This window comes from Prunus avium, chromosome 1 (assembly GCF_965620075.1).
Source record: "Prunus avium chromosome 1, drPruAviu1.hap1.1, whole genome shotgun sequence".
Classification (NCBI taxonomy): domain Eukaryota; kingdom Viridiplantae; phylum Streptophyta; class Magnoliopsida; order Rosales; family Rosaceae; genus Prunus; species Prunus avium.
In genome coordinates this window covers 56,053,022-56,071,343 of record NC_142284.1, presented here as the reverse complement: position 1 = coordinate 56,071,343, position 18,322 = coordinate 56,053,022, and the positions used below count along the sequence as shown (strand labels likewise).

At 36.1% G+C, this 18,322-nt stretch overlaps 1 protein-coding gene and 1 long non-coding RNA gene across 9 annotated transcripts; one reads left to right on the top strand and one right to left on the bottom strand.

Annotated features, from left to right (window-relative positions):
- The first annotated feature begins 172 nt into the window (after nt 1–172).
- LOC148298054 (uncharacterized) lies at nt 173–2,645 on the top strand. The gene is made up of 2 exons (XR_015826359.1): nt 173–1,051; nt 1,415–2,645. It is a non-coding gene; the product is annotated as an uncharacterized LOC148298054 (long non-coding RNA).
- On the bottom strand, nt 2,129–8,923 carry SULTR1;3 (sulfate transporter 1;3). 8 transcript variants are annotated; one of them, XM_021954171.2, is made up of 17 exons: nt 8,492–8,752; nt 8,315–8,352; nt 8,087–8,189; nt 6,751–6,895; nt 6,081–6,437; nt 5,915–5,963; nt 5,602–5,809; nt 5,298–5,472; nt 5,097–5,162; nt 4,895–5,008; nt 4,673–4,789; nt 4,455–4,581; nt 3,852–4,138; nt 3,574–3,764; nt 3,040–3,125; nt 2,863–2,939; nt 2,129–2,739 (listed from the first exon to the last, which is right to left on the bottom strand). In XM_021954171.2, exons 5-17 carry the CDS (start codon nt 6,420–6,422, stop codon nt 2,596–2,598), a joined length of 1,983 nt encoding a protein of 660 aa, XP_021809863.1. In that variant the 5' UTR covers nt 6,423–6,437; nt 6,751–6,895; nt 8,087–8,189; nt 8,315–8,352; nt 8,492–8,752; the 3' UTR covers nt 2,129–2,595. The 8 variants fall into 8 exon arrangements, with proteins under 8 accessions (XP_021809863.1, XP_088101941.1, XP_088101934.1 ...); XM_088245815.1 differs by lacking the exon at nt 8,492–8,752 and adding an exon at nt 8,763–8,923 and having other exon boundaries at nt 5,602–5,963; XM_088245808.1 differs by having other exon boundaries at nt 5,602–5,963; nt 8,492–8,754.
- Between the last annotated feature and the right edge of the window lie 9,399 nt (nt 8,924–18,322).

Here is an 18,322-nt window from a genome sequence, read left to right as displayed (position 1 = left end):
AGCAGTATAGTTGAGCATTGCATAATTCCATATAACTTACTAATGTTCAAAGCTAGGATTTCTCCTTCCCACAAAATCTAGAACACATTCATTTTTTGGGTTTACTTCTCAAATAACAGCAAGGTTCTTTTCTACCTGAGAGAATCATATCTTTTAAAGAAAGACATAAAAGAATAGTATCTTGTGCTGCAACAAAACCCTCACTTTATATTCCAAGACTTTTCTCATAATTTGAATCAACCCAGAAATGAATATAGCTTCCTTTGCATCTACATTCATCCAAATCCATCAGCCTAACCAAATCCTCTTGTTCCCTTGTGTCCAAATCTCTCAACAACAAAAAAGCACTTTCATTCACTCACTGCCAAACTGCTTGTGTCATCATTCTTTATAAATATGGTTTATAACACTGAAAATGTAGCATCACTTGTTTAATATAATTGTTTATTAAGATATGATTAGCTAGCTAATTAACCCAATTACATGTTGGTGGGTGTTGGATCATATTTAATTAAGGCTTGGCCATGGAGTCAATGGCGCAAATAAGAACTTGGCTTGAAGAAGGGATATTGGGAAATTTCCAAGGTGCAATGTAAGCATAGAGATTCTAAGGATTATCTTATCCCTTATGCAAAGTGCAAAATCATCTTCCTCTTTCTAGTTTTTTATATTTTATTAGGATTATCATTACTTTTTGGGGATGAGGAGGATCCCACTCTCCACTTAATTTACCTGCTGCTGCACTTTTATCCCATCACTTAACTGGACCGATTCTTCTTTCTTATTCCTCATTCCAATGTCCATATATAGACTAGAGACGACACTCTCTTCTTCCATATCTTATTTAATTTCTCTGATGACACCAACTACACTTTTCAATTTCATCAAGCTTGTTCCAGCAATTTGGTTAAATGGGATGAGAGAGAGAGAGAGAGAGAGCCATAGCCAGCTGCTACAAGTTTGGGAGGAAATTTCTTTTTTTCCTTGCCCTGCAATCAGATTTTGCAAAAGTGGAGCAAAATAGCTTGCTAGAGTTCTTCAGAGCATGCAGGTAAGGCAATTTGGTTTGATTCAAAGCATGTATCTGCAATAAATTAGAAAATGAAGATTGTAGACATTACACAGAGTGACTTATGCATTCAGTAAAGCCTGCAAAACAAGCACAAAAATCATAGTTTCATGATCTTTTTCTTTTAGTTTCTGGTCACCTAATTATCTCAAAACTTCAACATGCAATTCAATAATGAGTGAGTCCACCCCTACCCATTTCCAAATTAAAGGATTCAGGTGACAGTTGATTGAAGTTTTTTTGTTTTTTGTTTTTTGTTTTGTTTTTTTCTCTTTTTGTTGAGATTAGATGTAGTTTAGGTTTTATGCAGATAGTGTAATATTCTCATGCCACTTGGAAACACAGGAATATTGGTACATATATCTAGCTTGGTTGGAAAAGCTTCTGCTCCAGGTTAGTTCTTCACCTATTTCCTGTGAAAGCATAATAAAGTAACAGAAAAATCCCAAGCACAGGTAGAAGCCCACCATATAATGAAACAATTTGCATTTTTTGATGACCCATTGGTAGTTTGGCCAAACCCATTTTCTAGTCCAGTTTGGCAACCAATATTTACATATTGGCTCCAAGTATTTATATGGGTTGGACTGAGTTGGGGTTTACTTCTCATTTCTATCACCTTCTGGGCTAATTGCCTAGTCAAATTATTGCTAGTAGAGCTCACATGTAAAGATGTGTATGTTGGGGATGGTTTTTATGTGTTGACCAATACTAGTCCCTCATTGGTTGAGCTAAGTGTCTAATTATGTAGGTATATATAGTTGTAAGTTTTGAAACCTTGCAAGTATGGTGTTAAGTGTGGAGCATTAGCCTCATAGTAATAGTGACTAACAGCCTAGGGTTTTTTGTTTAAAAAAAAATTATATAAACAAGCTATATTGGGGGAGGGAGAAATCGAACCTAGGACCTCGAGTGGAGAGATAAATGCTCTTAACCACTTGAGCTAAGTTTAATTCTTCCCTTTTTTTTTTTTCAAGCAACAGTTTTAGTATAAACTGAAAAACAACACCATTTAGCCAGAAAGGCTGTAACATCCATGCTCTTGAATTCTTGCCCATGTAGAAGAAAAGCATACAAATCTATATTGAACAACAAAAACAAGAGTGTTGGCACTAGATATTTGCCAAAAGTAAGAATGCAAAATGCATTTTATCAAAATTCTTCAATACGTCGGGGATACAAGGCAGTGAACTAGAAATCCAAACTACACATAGCACGATGGTTGAGGTTACAATCTTAACGTAGGGGAGAGAGAGAGAGAGAGAGAGAGAGAGTCAACAGTTAGATACTCATTCTATGCACATTTTCCTGTATTTTAAACACCCTTTACCGCTTGGAGTGCGCACCATTGTGCACCTTTTTATGTTGTTATCTTTTACTTTTTACTTGCATTGGACCCAGGCACGCCAAACCACTTTCATAATTTGATTCCCCACCATGCACTACTCAACTGCACCTCCAATTCAAAAGTGCATACTTGTGCATCCCATTTCTCTCTCAAACAACAATCACATTCCATTTTGATCTCAAGCTTCTTCCGCCAATTTTGGAGAACAGGATGAGACAGCCTCTGCAACCGTGAGAAAAATCCTGTCTTCGCCGATCAAGTTTGCGACATGGGATGCATGAATCTTATCAATCACCACTGGACCAGGATTTGCAAGAACAAGCTGCAGGGCAAGTTTGGAGGTAAGGCAACTTGAACCAATTCATATCGCATACAATAGCAGTGTGATTTTTGTCAACAGAAGTACAAGATGACATAAGATGATTTAAGCATGCATGTGATTTACCTGAATGTCTCTCTTTCGGAGACTACTATGCAACTCTTCTAGGGCATGAATGCCACTGGTGTCGATATCAGTCACGGCTGCAGCAAACACAAGACACCGTGAGAAACGAGTTTATGAAACCAAGAGTGATGAATCACCCAATAGCTGTTTGGTTTTAAAGATCAGAAAACTGCTTACGTGACATTTCAACTATCAAAAACTCAATGCTTGGTAGGTATGCTTCTTTTAGCAGTTCTTCTTCATCCGCCAACCATCTCAATATCCTGCAATTAGGAAGCTGAACTTCAGCACCATAGGACTGGCAGTATGACTAAAAAGATTGTAAAAATCAAATTCAGACTATTTCTAGGTTCTTTCTATGTAAAGGTCATATAGACTACCAGAACTAACATGACTTATATACACCATACTGCAAGTTTTGAGTACAAAATCTTTAATAATTCGAAGAAACAGCTTAGTAACAGTTCAATCTTTAACAGCCAAAGGAAAATATACTCTCTCCTTTTCTCCTTTAACACTTATCTCCCTGTGGGAACTCCCTCAATCTATGATTCTTTTAATCATAATGAATTTAGATCAGCTGCCAATTTAAGGCAATCAGAAGTTGCCTTTACAATAGATGACAGGTCATAGAATTACCTTCTTCTTTTTCAACTTAAGAATTACCGCAAAGAACTAATTGAACCGAGGATACAGAGAGAGCATATGTACCTCTCCTTAATGTAGTTGGAGTTGGAAAAGTAAATTGCAGAATCAACTCTCACAATCATAACGCCTGGAACCTTGGTTGCTTCTGGATATTGTTGGATGTTTCTATACACAGTTGTGCTAGGAATCTTCCCAAGTATTGCAGTCCGTGGTCTGGTAACTTGTAAGAGGATTTTAGCGAATGATATTGAGACCTGGACACAAACATATGTTAACTTATATCACTGATCTCTGCATGATACTATTGGAAACACAAAGTAGTTAACAATGAGGATTTATACCGCTATTAAGAGGCCTATCTCAACAGATGCAAAGATTACACCAAAGAAGGCTCCCATGCAAGCCACAAAATCAAATTTATCAATCTTCCATATTAGGATTGCTGCTTGGAAGTCAATTAGGTTGATCACAGCAGATATAATGATGGCTGCGAGAATGGCATTTGGGGTGTACTTAAAAAGAGGTGTAATGAATTGCAAGGTCAGGAAAACAACACAGGACATCACAATATTAGAGACTGCAGTTTGGCAGCCTGCCATGTAGTTCACTGCCGAGCGAGAGAATGAACCTGCAAGTACGAGCAATTAATCAGTTCCATGTCCTTAGTCACATGTCCCGCTAGGTACTACGTTCCAAGGTTTCAGGTATGCTTATTGCTTAACCCTAGAGTATCATCTTCAAAGTATTATGCATTAACTATATATTATAATCCATCTTCAAAGTTTTTAATGGTCAAACTTTTGCATTAAAAAATATCTTAGCCGGCTAGAAGCCTAGAACAAGAGACTACAGCACAAATATGCGTTCCTAATTATTGGTATTGGTGTTCATCACTGTCCAATTGGTATCTAATTTATATAATATAAATGGTACTTTCTTCTCACCTGTCGACACGTAGCAGGAAGTCATTGAGCCAACAATGTTCATGGTTCCTAGAGCTACCATTTCTTTGTTTCCGTCTAGTTGGTAGTCCTTCATGGAAGCAAAAGTTCTTCCAATTGCTATAGCTTCCTGACAATTCACGCCAATAAGAAAGGGTTAGATTCAAAAAGAGATATCAATTTTTCTCTTGGTAAGGGAAATGGGTTATGAGATTGCTCACTGTTAATGCTATCATCCCAGCCACAACACCAATCTTAAAACCCTTTGCGAGATATTCCCCAGTAAAAAATATTTCATTCACAGATGGAGGATTGATTCCTTTTTCGATATGTCTCACCTTCATACATAGATAAACCATTAGTATTGCTTCTGTAACTGCCAATCAGAAGTACTATAATAGTATGAGAAACGAGGAAGAGAAGATTATAACATAGGGACTTACAATTTCAACCCCCTTCTTTTCTGCATGAGTTATGTACACAAAAAAGGTGGACAGGATAACCGATATCAGCGGGGCAATTGCTGGGACCCAGAAGAGATTCTTCTTCTTCTTTCCCTGCTCCCCAAAACATGTGAAAATCAGACAAGAACTAACAAGCTTGAATCATATTAAGTAAATAGCGGCAAAGTTTGGGAATTCTTACAATATATTTGGCAAACAAAAGAAACGTTAAAAATGATGCTCCAATGACCATTGTCTGCCAGTTCCACTGCAAAATTTTGTCATATAGGATTCAGTAACTTGATGTTGTAGTCAGTCAAAAAGAAAAACTTGATGTTTCAGGTTTCAGATCCTAGTGGAAAAATACATAAACAAATGAGTTAGAGAGGTAGATAGAGCTTACCCCATGATGGGCTGAGTGAAATACTGATTGCATTACAGAGACAATATCAGTTTTCTTTGTGAACTTCCTTATGCCAAGAAAACCCTTAAGCTGTTGGAGTGCAATTGTGATGGCAGCTCCGCCCATAAATCCAACAATGGCAGCATGAGATAGGAAATCAATCAAGAACCCCATCCTGATAACAAAAAGAAAACCAGTATAATATTATCCACTAAAACCGGAAAGCTAAAACACCTTCAGAGATAGAATAAGAATTAAGATGTAACTTCCTTTTGAGAATCAGAAAGCTGAAGTAGACAATTACCTCAAAATCCCAAGGGTAGCTTGGGTGATTCCAGCAAAAAAGGTAGCCGTGAACGCCAGCCTCCGGTAATCATCTGGATTTGTATTGGGGTCAATCTCATTCTGGAGCAAGGTACCCAACAGGAGAGACACCACAGCCACAGGTCCGATGGCTATATCTCTTGAGCTGCCCATGATAGCATAGATCAACGGTGGAACAAAGCTCGAGTCTGTAAAGGTTTGGAACAACAGAAGAGAAGTCTCAGTCTCACAACAAGATCCAAGGAAATCAGTTATAAGAGAGGAAGGTGTTGTTGAGTAGCATAGATGCTTACACAATCCATACTGGGGAGCCAAGTTTGCAAGTTTTGAATAGCCAATGTCCTGATTTTCCAGTTGAGAACAATCATTAGAACCAACCATGAAAATGGAAAATGACATAAATTAGCTATTCTTTTATTGCTCCCTTCTATCTGTTCATCTATTAAGCTGCTAAGTTACCTGAGGGATGCAGAGACTAGCAATAGTCAGTCCAGCAATTAGATCCCCCCTAAATTTCAACAGATTATATCCTCTCCCCCATTCAAATATGGGGAAGATGGCCTGCACGCCAAGGATGAACTTTCGCGACTTTGGCTGATGCTTGAAGGGCCTTAGAGGATCATCTGAAAAGAATGTTTCTTTGATGGTGTTTGTGAATTCCTTGAAGAGTTTTTGCTTCGGGGGAAGTCCTACTTTGTGAATGTAAGGTGTGCCTTGTGAATGATTGCGCGAAGATGACAGACTTCTAGTGTCCATCTCTTTTGTTTCGAGTTCTTCGTTGCTTGAATGAACTGAAGCCATGAATGATCAGTTCACCTGTAATGCAGGAAACAGCAAAAGAAATCATGAGCAGACAGATAAGGACACAGACTCCTATTTATAAACAAAATGATAGAGAAAAATTGTGAAGGGCTGAAATAAACCACTAGGAGCAGTTTTTAGCTGCATGCAGAATGTATTTTTTTGACACCCTCTACCTTCAACGTTTTAAAGATGGTGAAATATTTTTCTGAGTGAAGACCTATTCAGTTAATGCACATATCAAAAGAATCCATGGCTAATAATATGACAACACTTAAGAAACAAAACTTGTCCGCCAAAAGTGATAGTTATAGAAACTGAATCTAACCCAATGAGAAGAATGGATGCCAGAGAAGGCTTTGCGCAAACAATTGTTTGAAAGTACACACAAGGCTTACGTGAATGCTGAAGGAAGCTAAGAAGCTCTTCCTTATATAAGCACTTAAAAAGGGCTTCTGGTCAAACTTTTCAAGCTGAAAGTCACAAGCACAAAAAACGCATTAAGGTGTGAATCTGGATCTCTTACATGACAAATACATAATTAACAACAAAGTTTCAATCCCAACCAGCCGACGGTTTGATTATTCAATTTCTGGTGATTGATGTGAGCAAAGTGATCATCATTTCTTCCATAATTGTAGTGCTTAGGAGTATAATATGTTTTCAAATATTGAAATATGGTGTTGACTTAAGTGCACAGATGGCAGCAGCTAGAAAACCAGAAGCATATATCCATTCTCTTTAATTCTTTATTAGGCCTTGTTTTTCGACCTTAAGTCCATCCCAACAGACACTGCAAGTCTAGAAGTAGATGTTCGGTGTCTTAAAAGAAAAAAACAAAAAATATAGAATCAAATTCTTACTTATGGTCCCATTTTGAGGTAAACCCCTGTTATTCTGGTGCAGTAAACCTATGGCCTAACTTGCTTTTCACCTAATGTTGAGAATGTTGTGAGGACCACAAAAGGGTTTGACTGAACAGAGACAAAATGGACAAGAATGTAAGAAGGGAGGAAAGAAATAAAGGGTTTACCGATCTTCATTGAGAGAAGAGGCCAAGTTGTTGATATAAGCAATACACCTTGTTATAGACAGCTAAATGCATACTTTTTTTTTCATTTTTTATATATATATTGGATTCTTCACACCAAGTTGAAATTACAATCACAATGTTGATTGATGCTGATAAGAAACAATAGAAGCAGCAGCATCCAAGGCTTTAACTTTAAAACTAGTGTCACAGAGGAAATATGCTATTCCCAAAAAGGATTAAAACCCTACTTTATCTCTAAATCTGCATAAAAGTTCAAGAATCAATTATGCCACTTTGGAATTCCTTAAAAGCTAACTTGACCAATTCTATTGAACTGCATAATAATCTTTAAACTATTTGGTTTTGATATTAACATCACCCCAATAAAAATCTTTAATCAGAATCTTTCTTGTTCATGGTATCCACATACATTGCTCATTCAAAAGTTTAGTTTAACAGATTGCAGAAAGAATAAAATCAGAAACAGATGTTGACAAATATGAACCAAAGACCTACATGACATTGTTTTTCCTTCTCTCTCTTTTTTTTCTTTTTTGATGCTGGGTCTTTTTCCAAATTGCATATATGTATTTTGTATGGAGAATAAAGTCTAAATCAGAGTCTCTCTTACCTCCTACATATGCTTCTCATGAAAGCCACTGATAGTGGGGGGTACAATTACACCTATCCAAAAGGTCTTCCTTTCTGAAAAAATGCACTTGAGCTCAAAACTCCTGTACAAAAAGGGCAAAAGAACCAAACAAATGAATAAAATATTGCATTAAAAAAAATGGTTAAAAGCAAAAAAATTACTATATAATAATGCACAAAAAGGCAGAACCCAGCATGAGCTCCCCACCTTCTCTTTCTTTCCCACACTCAACGGTCCTCATGTTTCTGAGAAAAAAAAATTTCAATTTATAAATAATGGGCAATCTTTGAAGAAGCACAAGAGGAAGATTTAGATTGATAAAAAACCCAGTTTTGTTTTTGTCTAGGTTCAATGAACCCAAAAATTGATTGTGAAACTCCATACCTGTACCACCTGTTCAGTGTTCAGGCATTGTTTAACAAAAAGAAAAAGTCCCCCAAAAAAGGGAAGCCCCAGTAAAATAGGAAACTTGTTTGGTTGCCGAGAAAATTATGTAACCAAAGTACCAAACTGAGCAGCTAGGAGGATCCCCAAAAATTACAAAGCTGAAATTAAAGCCACCAGGACAACATGAAATCTTTTATATTTTGGCAAAAATCTAGAAACCCAATTCACATTGGTTCCACACAAATTGTAGTTGTATTATTGGACCTACTATTGGCATTGTTGAATTTTGGGAACATGTTTGTTGAGGAGTCAACTGGGGGCTCGATATTTACGGAACTGCCACGCTTCAAAATGGAAGATAAAGGAAGAAACGACTTGTTTGGCTGCTGGGTTTTGCTTTTCCGTTGGTAGCCCCTGCCGTCCCTTACTTTAAAAGAAACGTGTTTTGTTTGTTTTTGCGTTTCTTTCGTAGTGACACGTCTCAAATTCAAAGCCCTCCCTGCGCCCGTGTTTTCTTATCCTCGATTTTATAATTTTTCTTCGGAGTGGGCCCCGTGCCGCGGAAGAAGTTGAACAAGGACGTTTGTGAGTCTAGGTTCGGGATGTGGCATATTGAATGAGGACTTTTCGCCAGTGGTTGACTAGGAACATTGGGAATTGATAATTAGTACCATTTAATCATCTGGTGTCATTTTGGGTAAGCACTAAGCATGGTTATTATATAATTTAAATTTTAATCATTTCAATGGTTATTAGATAATTAGATTTTATATACTGTATATCACTCGTTCTCCCAAAAAGAAAAAACATACGTCACTAGGTAACGTTAATCTCTTGTCAATTTTTTAATGTTAATTTAACCCTCAATTTATTTAGACAGTTGTGATGCATATAGAACTAATTACGATATAAATTATACGTAGGAACTCTACAAGTGTGTTTATATGTTTTTTTTTTAAATTATAAAGCGATAGTCTAATCTGCTTTACATTAATCTAATTTACAAAAAGGGATATTCGAATTTGGGTATAAAGAGGTGGGCTAAATGACTTGGCCAACTGACCTAACCCACCCACGTGTGTTTTTTTTTTTTTTTTCAATAAACTAAAGAGTTGATTTGAATTTGAGACTTACTTCAATATTGAAAAAAGAAATACCTCTCTTCCTCCCCTAAACTTTTTTTACCAAAAAAAAAGAAAGAAATATCATAAGACAAATAGCTAATTGATTGTGGAAGCAAATATTCCGGCTTCTAATCACAAAGTACCACGTGGACAAGAAGAATATAAATGGGCTCAATAATTGAGCCCATTTATTTGGCCAATTAATTGATACAAAAAATGGGGATATTATCTTAAAGGAGCTGATTTTCTCACTCCTCTTTTATCCACTTATACTCCCTATGTTAGAAATTGTATGTTGCCACTCCTCTTTTGTCCACTTACACTCCATTTTTTTGTTATAGTAAAAACTATTAAAAAAACAAAAGGGAGTGTAAGTGGACAAAAGGGGAGTGGGAAAATCACCACCCTATCTTAAATATGGGATATTATCTTTATTTGGGAATATAATCACCAATTAAAAGATAATATCATCAATTTATGATATTATTTTATTTTGGTGATATTATCATAAATTAGGGATTTGATTCTAATTGAAATCCAATTGAACTAATTTAGGCATCGGAAGGCCTTTGGCCAACACCCCCGGAGGTGGTCTTTTACTCCTATTTGTTTTACAGGAATCGAGGAAGAGAGAAAAAGAAGCTCAAAAGGTGAATGATCTACACATGAATATCCTCTTATGAGAAATTTGCACAAACATTGATCATGTTAGGTATGTATGTATGTTGGAACGCGATTTTTTTTTTTTGGTTGAGAAATTCTGGGATTGTATTCATAATTCATCCAAAAAAGTCATTAGCCACAAAGGACCAATATAAACTAGTTACACAAGGGCCATTTCAATAATAGAGTGATTTAACATCAAAATTAAGACAATTTGGTGCACCTCCACTTGATCACGCATGATCGAAGAAACTCTGGCGTAGGCATCCAAACTAAGATTGCAAACTCAAAACAATAAAAAAATATATAAAGCTTGGAAAAATCAAGCCATAACAATACAAATAAAACTCTCACAAAAGAAGAGGTGAAAACTACACAGAAAACCTAAAGAGTCTCTGCGATTTATTCAAAACATAAGAAAAACCGCAAAAAAAGATGGTTGTGGAGATACAAGGCCGGAATGCAGGTGGAGATCCAACGCTGAGACGCAGCCACCTGTGATGAGTAGAGGAAAATCATAACAAAACGAAGACAAATAGGGTAAACCTTCTGTCTTTAAAAATGGGGAAAAAAGTGAGAAGGGAGGAAGAGAGAAAGGAAGAGGGGAAGAGAAGAGGGGAGAGGGAAGGAAGAACAATGGCTTTCTCCCACCTCAAAGTGAAAAACGACGCTAAGAGTGTTTTTCGTGAGAGAGAGAGAGAGAGAGCTAGGGGTTTTGTTGTGTACTTTTCAAGTTCAATTTTTGGAACGCGTCTATAATAGATTTAGTAGCACACATGCAATTTTTCCATTTTATTCTTTGGCTAGCCATAGTCATTTTCAGTTCATAATTTTTTTTTTCCTTTTTGGTACAATTTCAGTTGGTAATACTGATGAATTTGAAATATTTTTTTTCCTTTGTCATAGACAATTATCTGCCAAACTGCGTTGACATTTGAACTATGTTGACTAAAGTACAACTACTAATTTATACTTCGAAATGGCTTTAAATTTATTTATTTTGGATAACATCGAATATACATGTATTGGCCTCAGATAAGTGTATTAACGATCTAATTATCTTTTGTTTTTTGTTTTTTGTTTTTAAGTAAAGAAGACGAGCAGGAAAGATCCGAAGAATCTTCTGTCTCAATTATATAAACGAATAAGAATAAAATCAGACATAAGAAAACATCTGTCTCTCTCTCTCTTATTCTCGAGAAGTTGATATCTCACCTAACAATAAAATAAAGAATAATAAAGACGGAAATAAAATAAATATCTATTATTACATGGATAGTTATATAATGCAACCACCCCTATATTCTCCTTTCTAAAGAAGTTATTTTTATCAAGAAAGATAGAATAAATTGTATTTTCAACTGTACTTATGTTTTTTTTTCTTCGGTCAAGAAATGGTACTTGCTTTTTAGATATTCAAGGTACAAATCCTAAAGTTTCAAGTCAAAGTTTTTGACAAATAGAAGGCCGAAGTTTATAGAATGGAATTTGCCCCCGTGTTCTATTATTGCATGGAGCTTTTCAACTTAGAACATTTATTTTCAATGGATTGAATTAGGCGTCAAAATTTATAGTATAAATTGTTTACAATAGTTTTAAAATTTTATTCTCGAATATCAGCTTTCTCGAACTCTAATATATTTTCTTTATATTTTTCTTTAAAAAACATAAAGAAACCAAAATATAAGTATTACTAAACATGCGAGACCACCCAAAATTAATTGGCAACATGTGGAGTCAGTGGCGGATCCAGGAATTTTCCTTGCAGGGGTCAACATCTAAAAGGTAAAAAAATTCTATACAAAATAGAACTAAAATAAAATAAAATGAAAATATTATAATTATTAATTAATAGAAAAAACCACATTACAATTATCCACATTAAAAAAAATAATAACAACAACAACAACAAAAATCAACCACACCATTCACTTCTAAAGTAAAGAAATCAAAGCTACATTTTTCCACAGGAGGAGACTTTAGTTTGGCCCTCTCGATATCCTCTCTTGGGTTTTCACGGATCGCTTCTTGGGGCTCATCACTTGAGCCTCCAAAGATCACACACTTCTCTCTTGAACTCCTCTCGTGATCTCGCTTGCGTTTCTTTGGGTTCTCCAAGGGCTCTAGCTGCTTTTGCATTTTTTAGAATAAAAATCTACTATCTTTGATAGCTTTTCATTCTCTTCCTACGATATTTGAAGCTGGCGTCGGTTCTCCTTTGTTGTATTTGCCCTATCCCTTTTCAATTTTTTGATGTCACGCTGATAATTATCAACCAAATTCCGCTCTATCACCAACTGAGCTCTCAGTACTTGCACATCATGAGATTTCGCAATGAGGCGATGCCCCACACTTGCGATAGATGCCGCTGATAATCATCAACCAAATAATCCAAAAAAGCTTATCGCTAATTTTCCAACCAAAAAAAAAGAACCCAAAAAACATACAAACTAGCGCTACACGAATTGGGCTATAATTATTTTGACAGAAGGTAACTGGCCCTACACGAATTGGGCTATAATTATTTGGACCTACCTATTTAATTATGCTATTTTTAAAAAAATTATTTGACCTTCTCTTTCCTTCTTTTGTTGATACTCATGTATGTCTGTTTCCTTTTTTTTTATTTTTTTTATATCAGTTTACCCTCATGAGTCATGACCTCCAGCCAGAAGCAGCAGCTGCTGCTTACCACCACCACCACCAAATGAGACACTCTTCTTCTTCTTCCTTCTCATCCCTCCTCTCCATCTCTCAGCCTCAAAAGCCCAGCACTTATAGCCCCCCCAGCTGCACACAGGTTGCCCCTTTGGGGCATTTCGTCGAACACTTTGCGAGGGTCAAGTTTGGCTGCTCTAATGGAGGATTTCAGAGGTTGCAGGGGTCAATTGACCACCCTTGCTCCTCTGTGGATTCGCCCCTGTGTGGAGTAGCTCAACTCCTTCTAAGTCTTTTTAGGGTTTTCTAACTTTCTAATGTGAGACTTTTTATCTTCACATTCTCATAATTATAATGAATTTGTACCCAATGCCCCATGAAAATTCAAAAAGGTGGGTTCATAAAAGAAGGGGTCGCGTATTTCATATGGGGTAGAGTCGCCTGCTTCAATGTTAGACTTAGACTTGGACAATGACAATAGTTTTCAAATTCCAAAAATAAAAAAAAAACAATAGCTTTCAAATTAAATTATAACTATATATATGATAACCTTTCCTCTTTAATTAAATTCCTTTTCTCACAGACACAAGTTCATTATTTTATTTTGTTAATAAAGAGACAGGTGATTATACATCTAGTTTTTTTTTTCAATTATAATAATTCAGGAAAATCAAAGAATGGAATTTAATGAAATTCATTTGCTTACAAGAAAAAAAAATTGAAATCTAATGAAAAAATTTCCTCTTTGTGTACAGCTAACAGCTGGTCTGAAAGAGATCAATCTGCAAAATAGTCGGTCAGTCAGAGAGGCTTCATTCCACACCATATATATGTATGTGATGTGAGTGAGAATCAAGTCTACGCCTTCCTTTAAAACCAAGGGTCGTCCTAGCAGTCTATCCACTTAGTGTTTCCACGTTGATTGTGATGTAAATTCATGAGGAACTTTTCTAAATCAAAGAATCGAATTAGTAACTATATTTTACAAATGAATATCTAAAAAGTAATGACTTATAGTTTCCACACAAAACGTGTTTGTCGGATAGTGTAACGGTAAAATTTTGTCACGGAGTCATGAATTCTACATATGCTGACGAGAATGAATTATACTAAGAAGATAATCTCGAGAGTCACGCTCAGCTAGCTATTAGTGTAGTGGTATTTTCCGAGTTCAAATCTTTGTCCTCTTGTTCGAGAATTTTTTGCTGTGTTTTATGGGTTGGGCCCCTTAACCTGCTCTTCAATGAATTGATGACAAAATTAAAATCTCTCCCCAAAACCCTAGAAAAAAATTATTTCCAGAATTATGTCACATTGTCAATGTGGTCAACCTTTGGCCAATCCGAGTGTGGAGCTTGTTTAGGGCAAACATATCAATGTTGACTCTCACAGGGGAAACCTACCCAAAGCAGATATCTGTCATTTCACTTGTTTTTTTTCATAGAAAGTCTAAACTCAAGTTATACGGTTCACATTGTGATGGCGGCAAATGAGAGATTATTTTTTGTGTCAAAATAAATGTTGATAATTGATATCATCTCATGTCGATGACCGAAAGTTGCTGGCCATGAATTGACTATAAATTATGAGCCTATATCAGGTGAGTTGAGAGCACTTGGAGTCTTGGAGATGACTTTTTTCACCCCAAATGAACTTGAAGATTAATACCTCCCGTAGAATTTTGCATATGGTTGTCTTTCATTTTTCGTGGCCTTTCCCTAATTGGAAACATCACCACTTTTGACGGACGAGAGAGAAGTCGTGCCCCTCCTCTCATTTTTGTAAATTTCAAGGACGTTGTAGACTTGTAGTTAATCGACAAGGACCATAACTTGAAACTTATTTGTGTTTGGTTCATTGGATTTTTTTTGTATCGTTCCAATTTTATTCGATATTAGTTACCAAATATTTTTTCTAATTGGATATCCTCCAAGATGAGAAAATTAAGGAAATAGAGTTGAGATTGAAGGCATTCCAAATGTTGAAATTCGGCTTAAATTTGAAAGCCCATTTTTATGGGAATGAGAAAGGCCATATTTGTGTGGCCTTGAGAAAGTGCACTTGGCCCACTTGCTTGGTAGCTTAGGATTTTAAAGTTAGTCATTTGTCCCCACTTATATTAGCCATCATATTTTCATTTGAGGGAGAAACACTTACATGATACAGGAATAGTACTATTTTACTATTTTTGGTTAATCACGGTGTGGTTGATCTAGGTTGGAGTCTAGGTCTAGGTCGGGGTCCCGCTCTGATACCATGTTAAATTTTAGAGACACGGGCCACCGACCCACTACTATCAACACTGATAGTGTCCCCAACTTAACCACCTACAAAGCCCAGTAGGTGTGGAGTTTTATCACAAAAGGCCTAGGTGTTATTCGTAGTGGAACAACTTATTATAAGTTGTAATTTATTTAGTCAAGTTTTCAATGTGGAACTTTATATTCTTCAACAAGTTAAGTTTTTTTTTTGTCTACTCAAGGTGTTGAGAAAGAACAACCAATTTGTGAGAGAATTCTCTTTTTTTGGTGTAAGAGAATCTCATATTCTTGCTCACAATGAAGAGACCCAAAAAAAGCTATTACAGAGAGGTAAAACTACTACAAACATAAGGTACCAAAGAAGAGAGAGTGTGAGTGATTTAGGTGTATGTGGGATTTGGGTTTGTGAGAGCTTAAACATTATTTTGTAATCTCCTTTGGTTATTAGTGAATTTCCGCCTTCGAATTGGATGTAGAAGTGCAAGTCGAATTAATATAAATCATTCGTGTGTTGTTGGATTTATTTATATTTGCTATATTTTTGCATCTGCGTGACATCTGTTGATTGCCATAAAAGTAAAAATAAAGAGTAAAACATACCTACAAAGGGAACATGGGAATCTAAAAAAGAATATGCAAAGTTGTACTTTAACAACCTAGGCAACATGTTGTCTACCCATTTGTGTCGTTATAAGAGCATGTCTAATGCAAGGGCAAGGGGCAAGGTGCTGTTTTAGCCCCTCAAAATGGTACTATTCACAAAATCTAGCCTCTCAAATTTTTTGTGGTTCCAGTGGCGAGGGGTTAGGGACTAAAACTCAAAACTTGTTATTTTAGTTTATTATTATTTTATTAGTGATAAAATCAAAGCTTAAGAAAAGCAACAAAAAAATTTATTTTTGGAAATGTTAAAAACAACTAGGGAGGAGGAGTGAACCAATCATAGAGTTACGAGGAAAAAAAATGGGCCAGCAACTAGCTGTTGGAATGTTGCATTTGATAGCGCCACATGGCAACTCCTCAATGGTTGTTGGAGTCAGCTTTTGCTACTCCTTTTTTATAATATCAAAAACTAACAGTGGGACCCTTATCATGCTTGGGCCAGCATCATCATCGTCGCCACCACCACCAAAGTCATCATCGTTGTCGCCGCCACCCTAAGCACCACCACCACCACCCACCGCTGCCGCCACCACCCACGTTGCCCTCATTACCAGCCCCAGCACCACCGTTACCCCCACTACCACCCCCACTATCAACCCCACCATCACCCCTATTGTCACCACCACCATAACCACCGCCAGCATCATCACCATCGCCGCAACAGTCGTCGCCGCCACTCCCACTTCCACCACTATCACCCCCACCTCCTCCATCACTACCTCCCCTACCAGCACCCACAAACCACTATCGCCACATCCATCGCCATTACCACCGTCATCACCCCTAAAATCTACTAAAATCAATAATAAAACTCTAAAATTGAGTTAAAATCTATACACGAATTCAGTCAAAATCTATGTGGAGTTTATAGAATTCAGTCAAACTTAATTAAATTCAATTAAACTCCATCAACTTTATAACTCTTTTAAAATCATTTAAAATCAAAATTGAATTATGAGAAAATTTAATTTATCAAAAAAGAAATATCACAATTATACACTGTTTAAATGAGAAAATTTAAAGGTATGAAGCACTTCACAAATGATAGAATTCAAAATGATGAAGATGAATTAGTGTTTAGAATTCGTGTAGTTTCTTGTTTGGCTAATTTAAAAGTTTAATGAATTTGAACATGAAAATTTAACATTTATCTTCTTTTAGTAGTGGCGGTGGTATCATGTGTGATATTGATGGTGGGGGTGCTAGTGGTAAGTGGTGGCAGTGGTGACGACAATGATGGTGGTATTGGTGGTGATGGCTGGCTAATGTTTTTTTCCTTCTTAATACTCCACCCTCTTGAAATTGAAGAATTAATGACTATTTAAATGAAATTTAAAGTTGGAATTGATCACTCCCAAATTCTCAATTTTTTAAACACGTTTATTTAAAAACAAGAGAATTGGTGTATGTCAATTTAGAAATTCCAACTCTCATCTAGATTTCAAGTTCATTTCCTCTCTCAAATGCATGGTTTAAATTATTGTATGTATTCCAACTAAAAATTAATCTTGTTGCATATCTTTTTCAATGCTGAAAGACGTTCAAAAATTTGAACCGTTTCTCCGCCATTTGATTAAAAAAACAAAAAAACAAAGAATCATTGTACATGGGGGGTTATAAAAGACACATCCCGGACAAGTGATAGCCTAAACTTTTGTAGTGTTTTAAAGTAGGAAAAATGTTGTCGTTTCGTTTTTATATCTAGCCTTTGTAGGCTTCTGCTTGTATCCAGTCTGGTTCAGTTCTGATCTTTCTTCTGCCTACTTTTCCTTATGGATTTTTTTTCTTCTTCTTTTTGCTGCTGGAATTAACAATTTATTAAAAAAAAATCCATTATAAAGTGGAGGCCTGAAGCATTATGAGCTTAGTTTCTTTTCTGATCAAAGTCAGTCTCAGACATGCTTAGGTTAACTAAGGTACAATGCTTCTAACTTTTAAGTGCTTTTCAAAGGCTTGTATAAGTGCTTTTTTACTTTTAGTAAAAGCACCCAAAAAAGGGGACTAATATTACCCATCACGTTTGTGAATCTTCCCTCAATTGTGTCCAAGATCATGAGCTTGAAGCATATGAGAGAGGCAAAAGGGTTTCATCTCCAGATTTAGTTTGTAACTTTCTCAGGAAGGAGAACCATTTTCTCCTCCAAATAAGCATGAAACACTACTGTGTTTTAAAAATTGACTTCCACTATCTACCAACAATCAATTGCAACACAGGGCATCTTTGAAATATTGGGAATGCATGGACCTACTTGTTAAAAAGAGCAATAATTATCGAATAAGCTAAACGACGGATAAATCTTGCAATTCCCAGAAGAAAAAAAAAAAATTCCATGTTGATCAGCCTAAGAGGGACTGTCTCAATTGAAAAAAGAGAAATGTTAAGTCGTAAAATTGTGAGTTGTATAAAGCCATTGTTGTGTCAAATCATGTTATATATGTGTGATTCAGATTCATAGTAT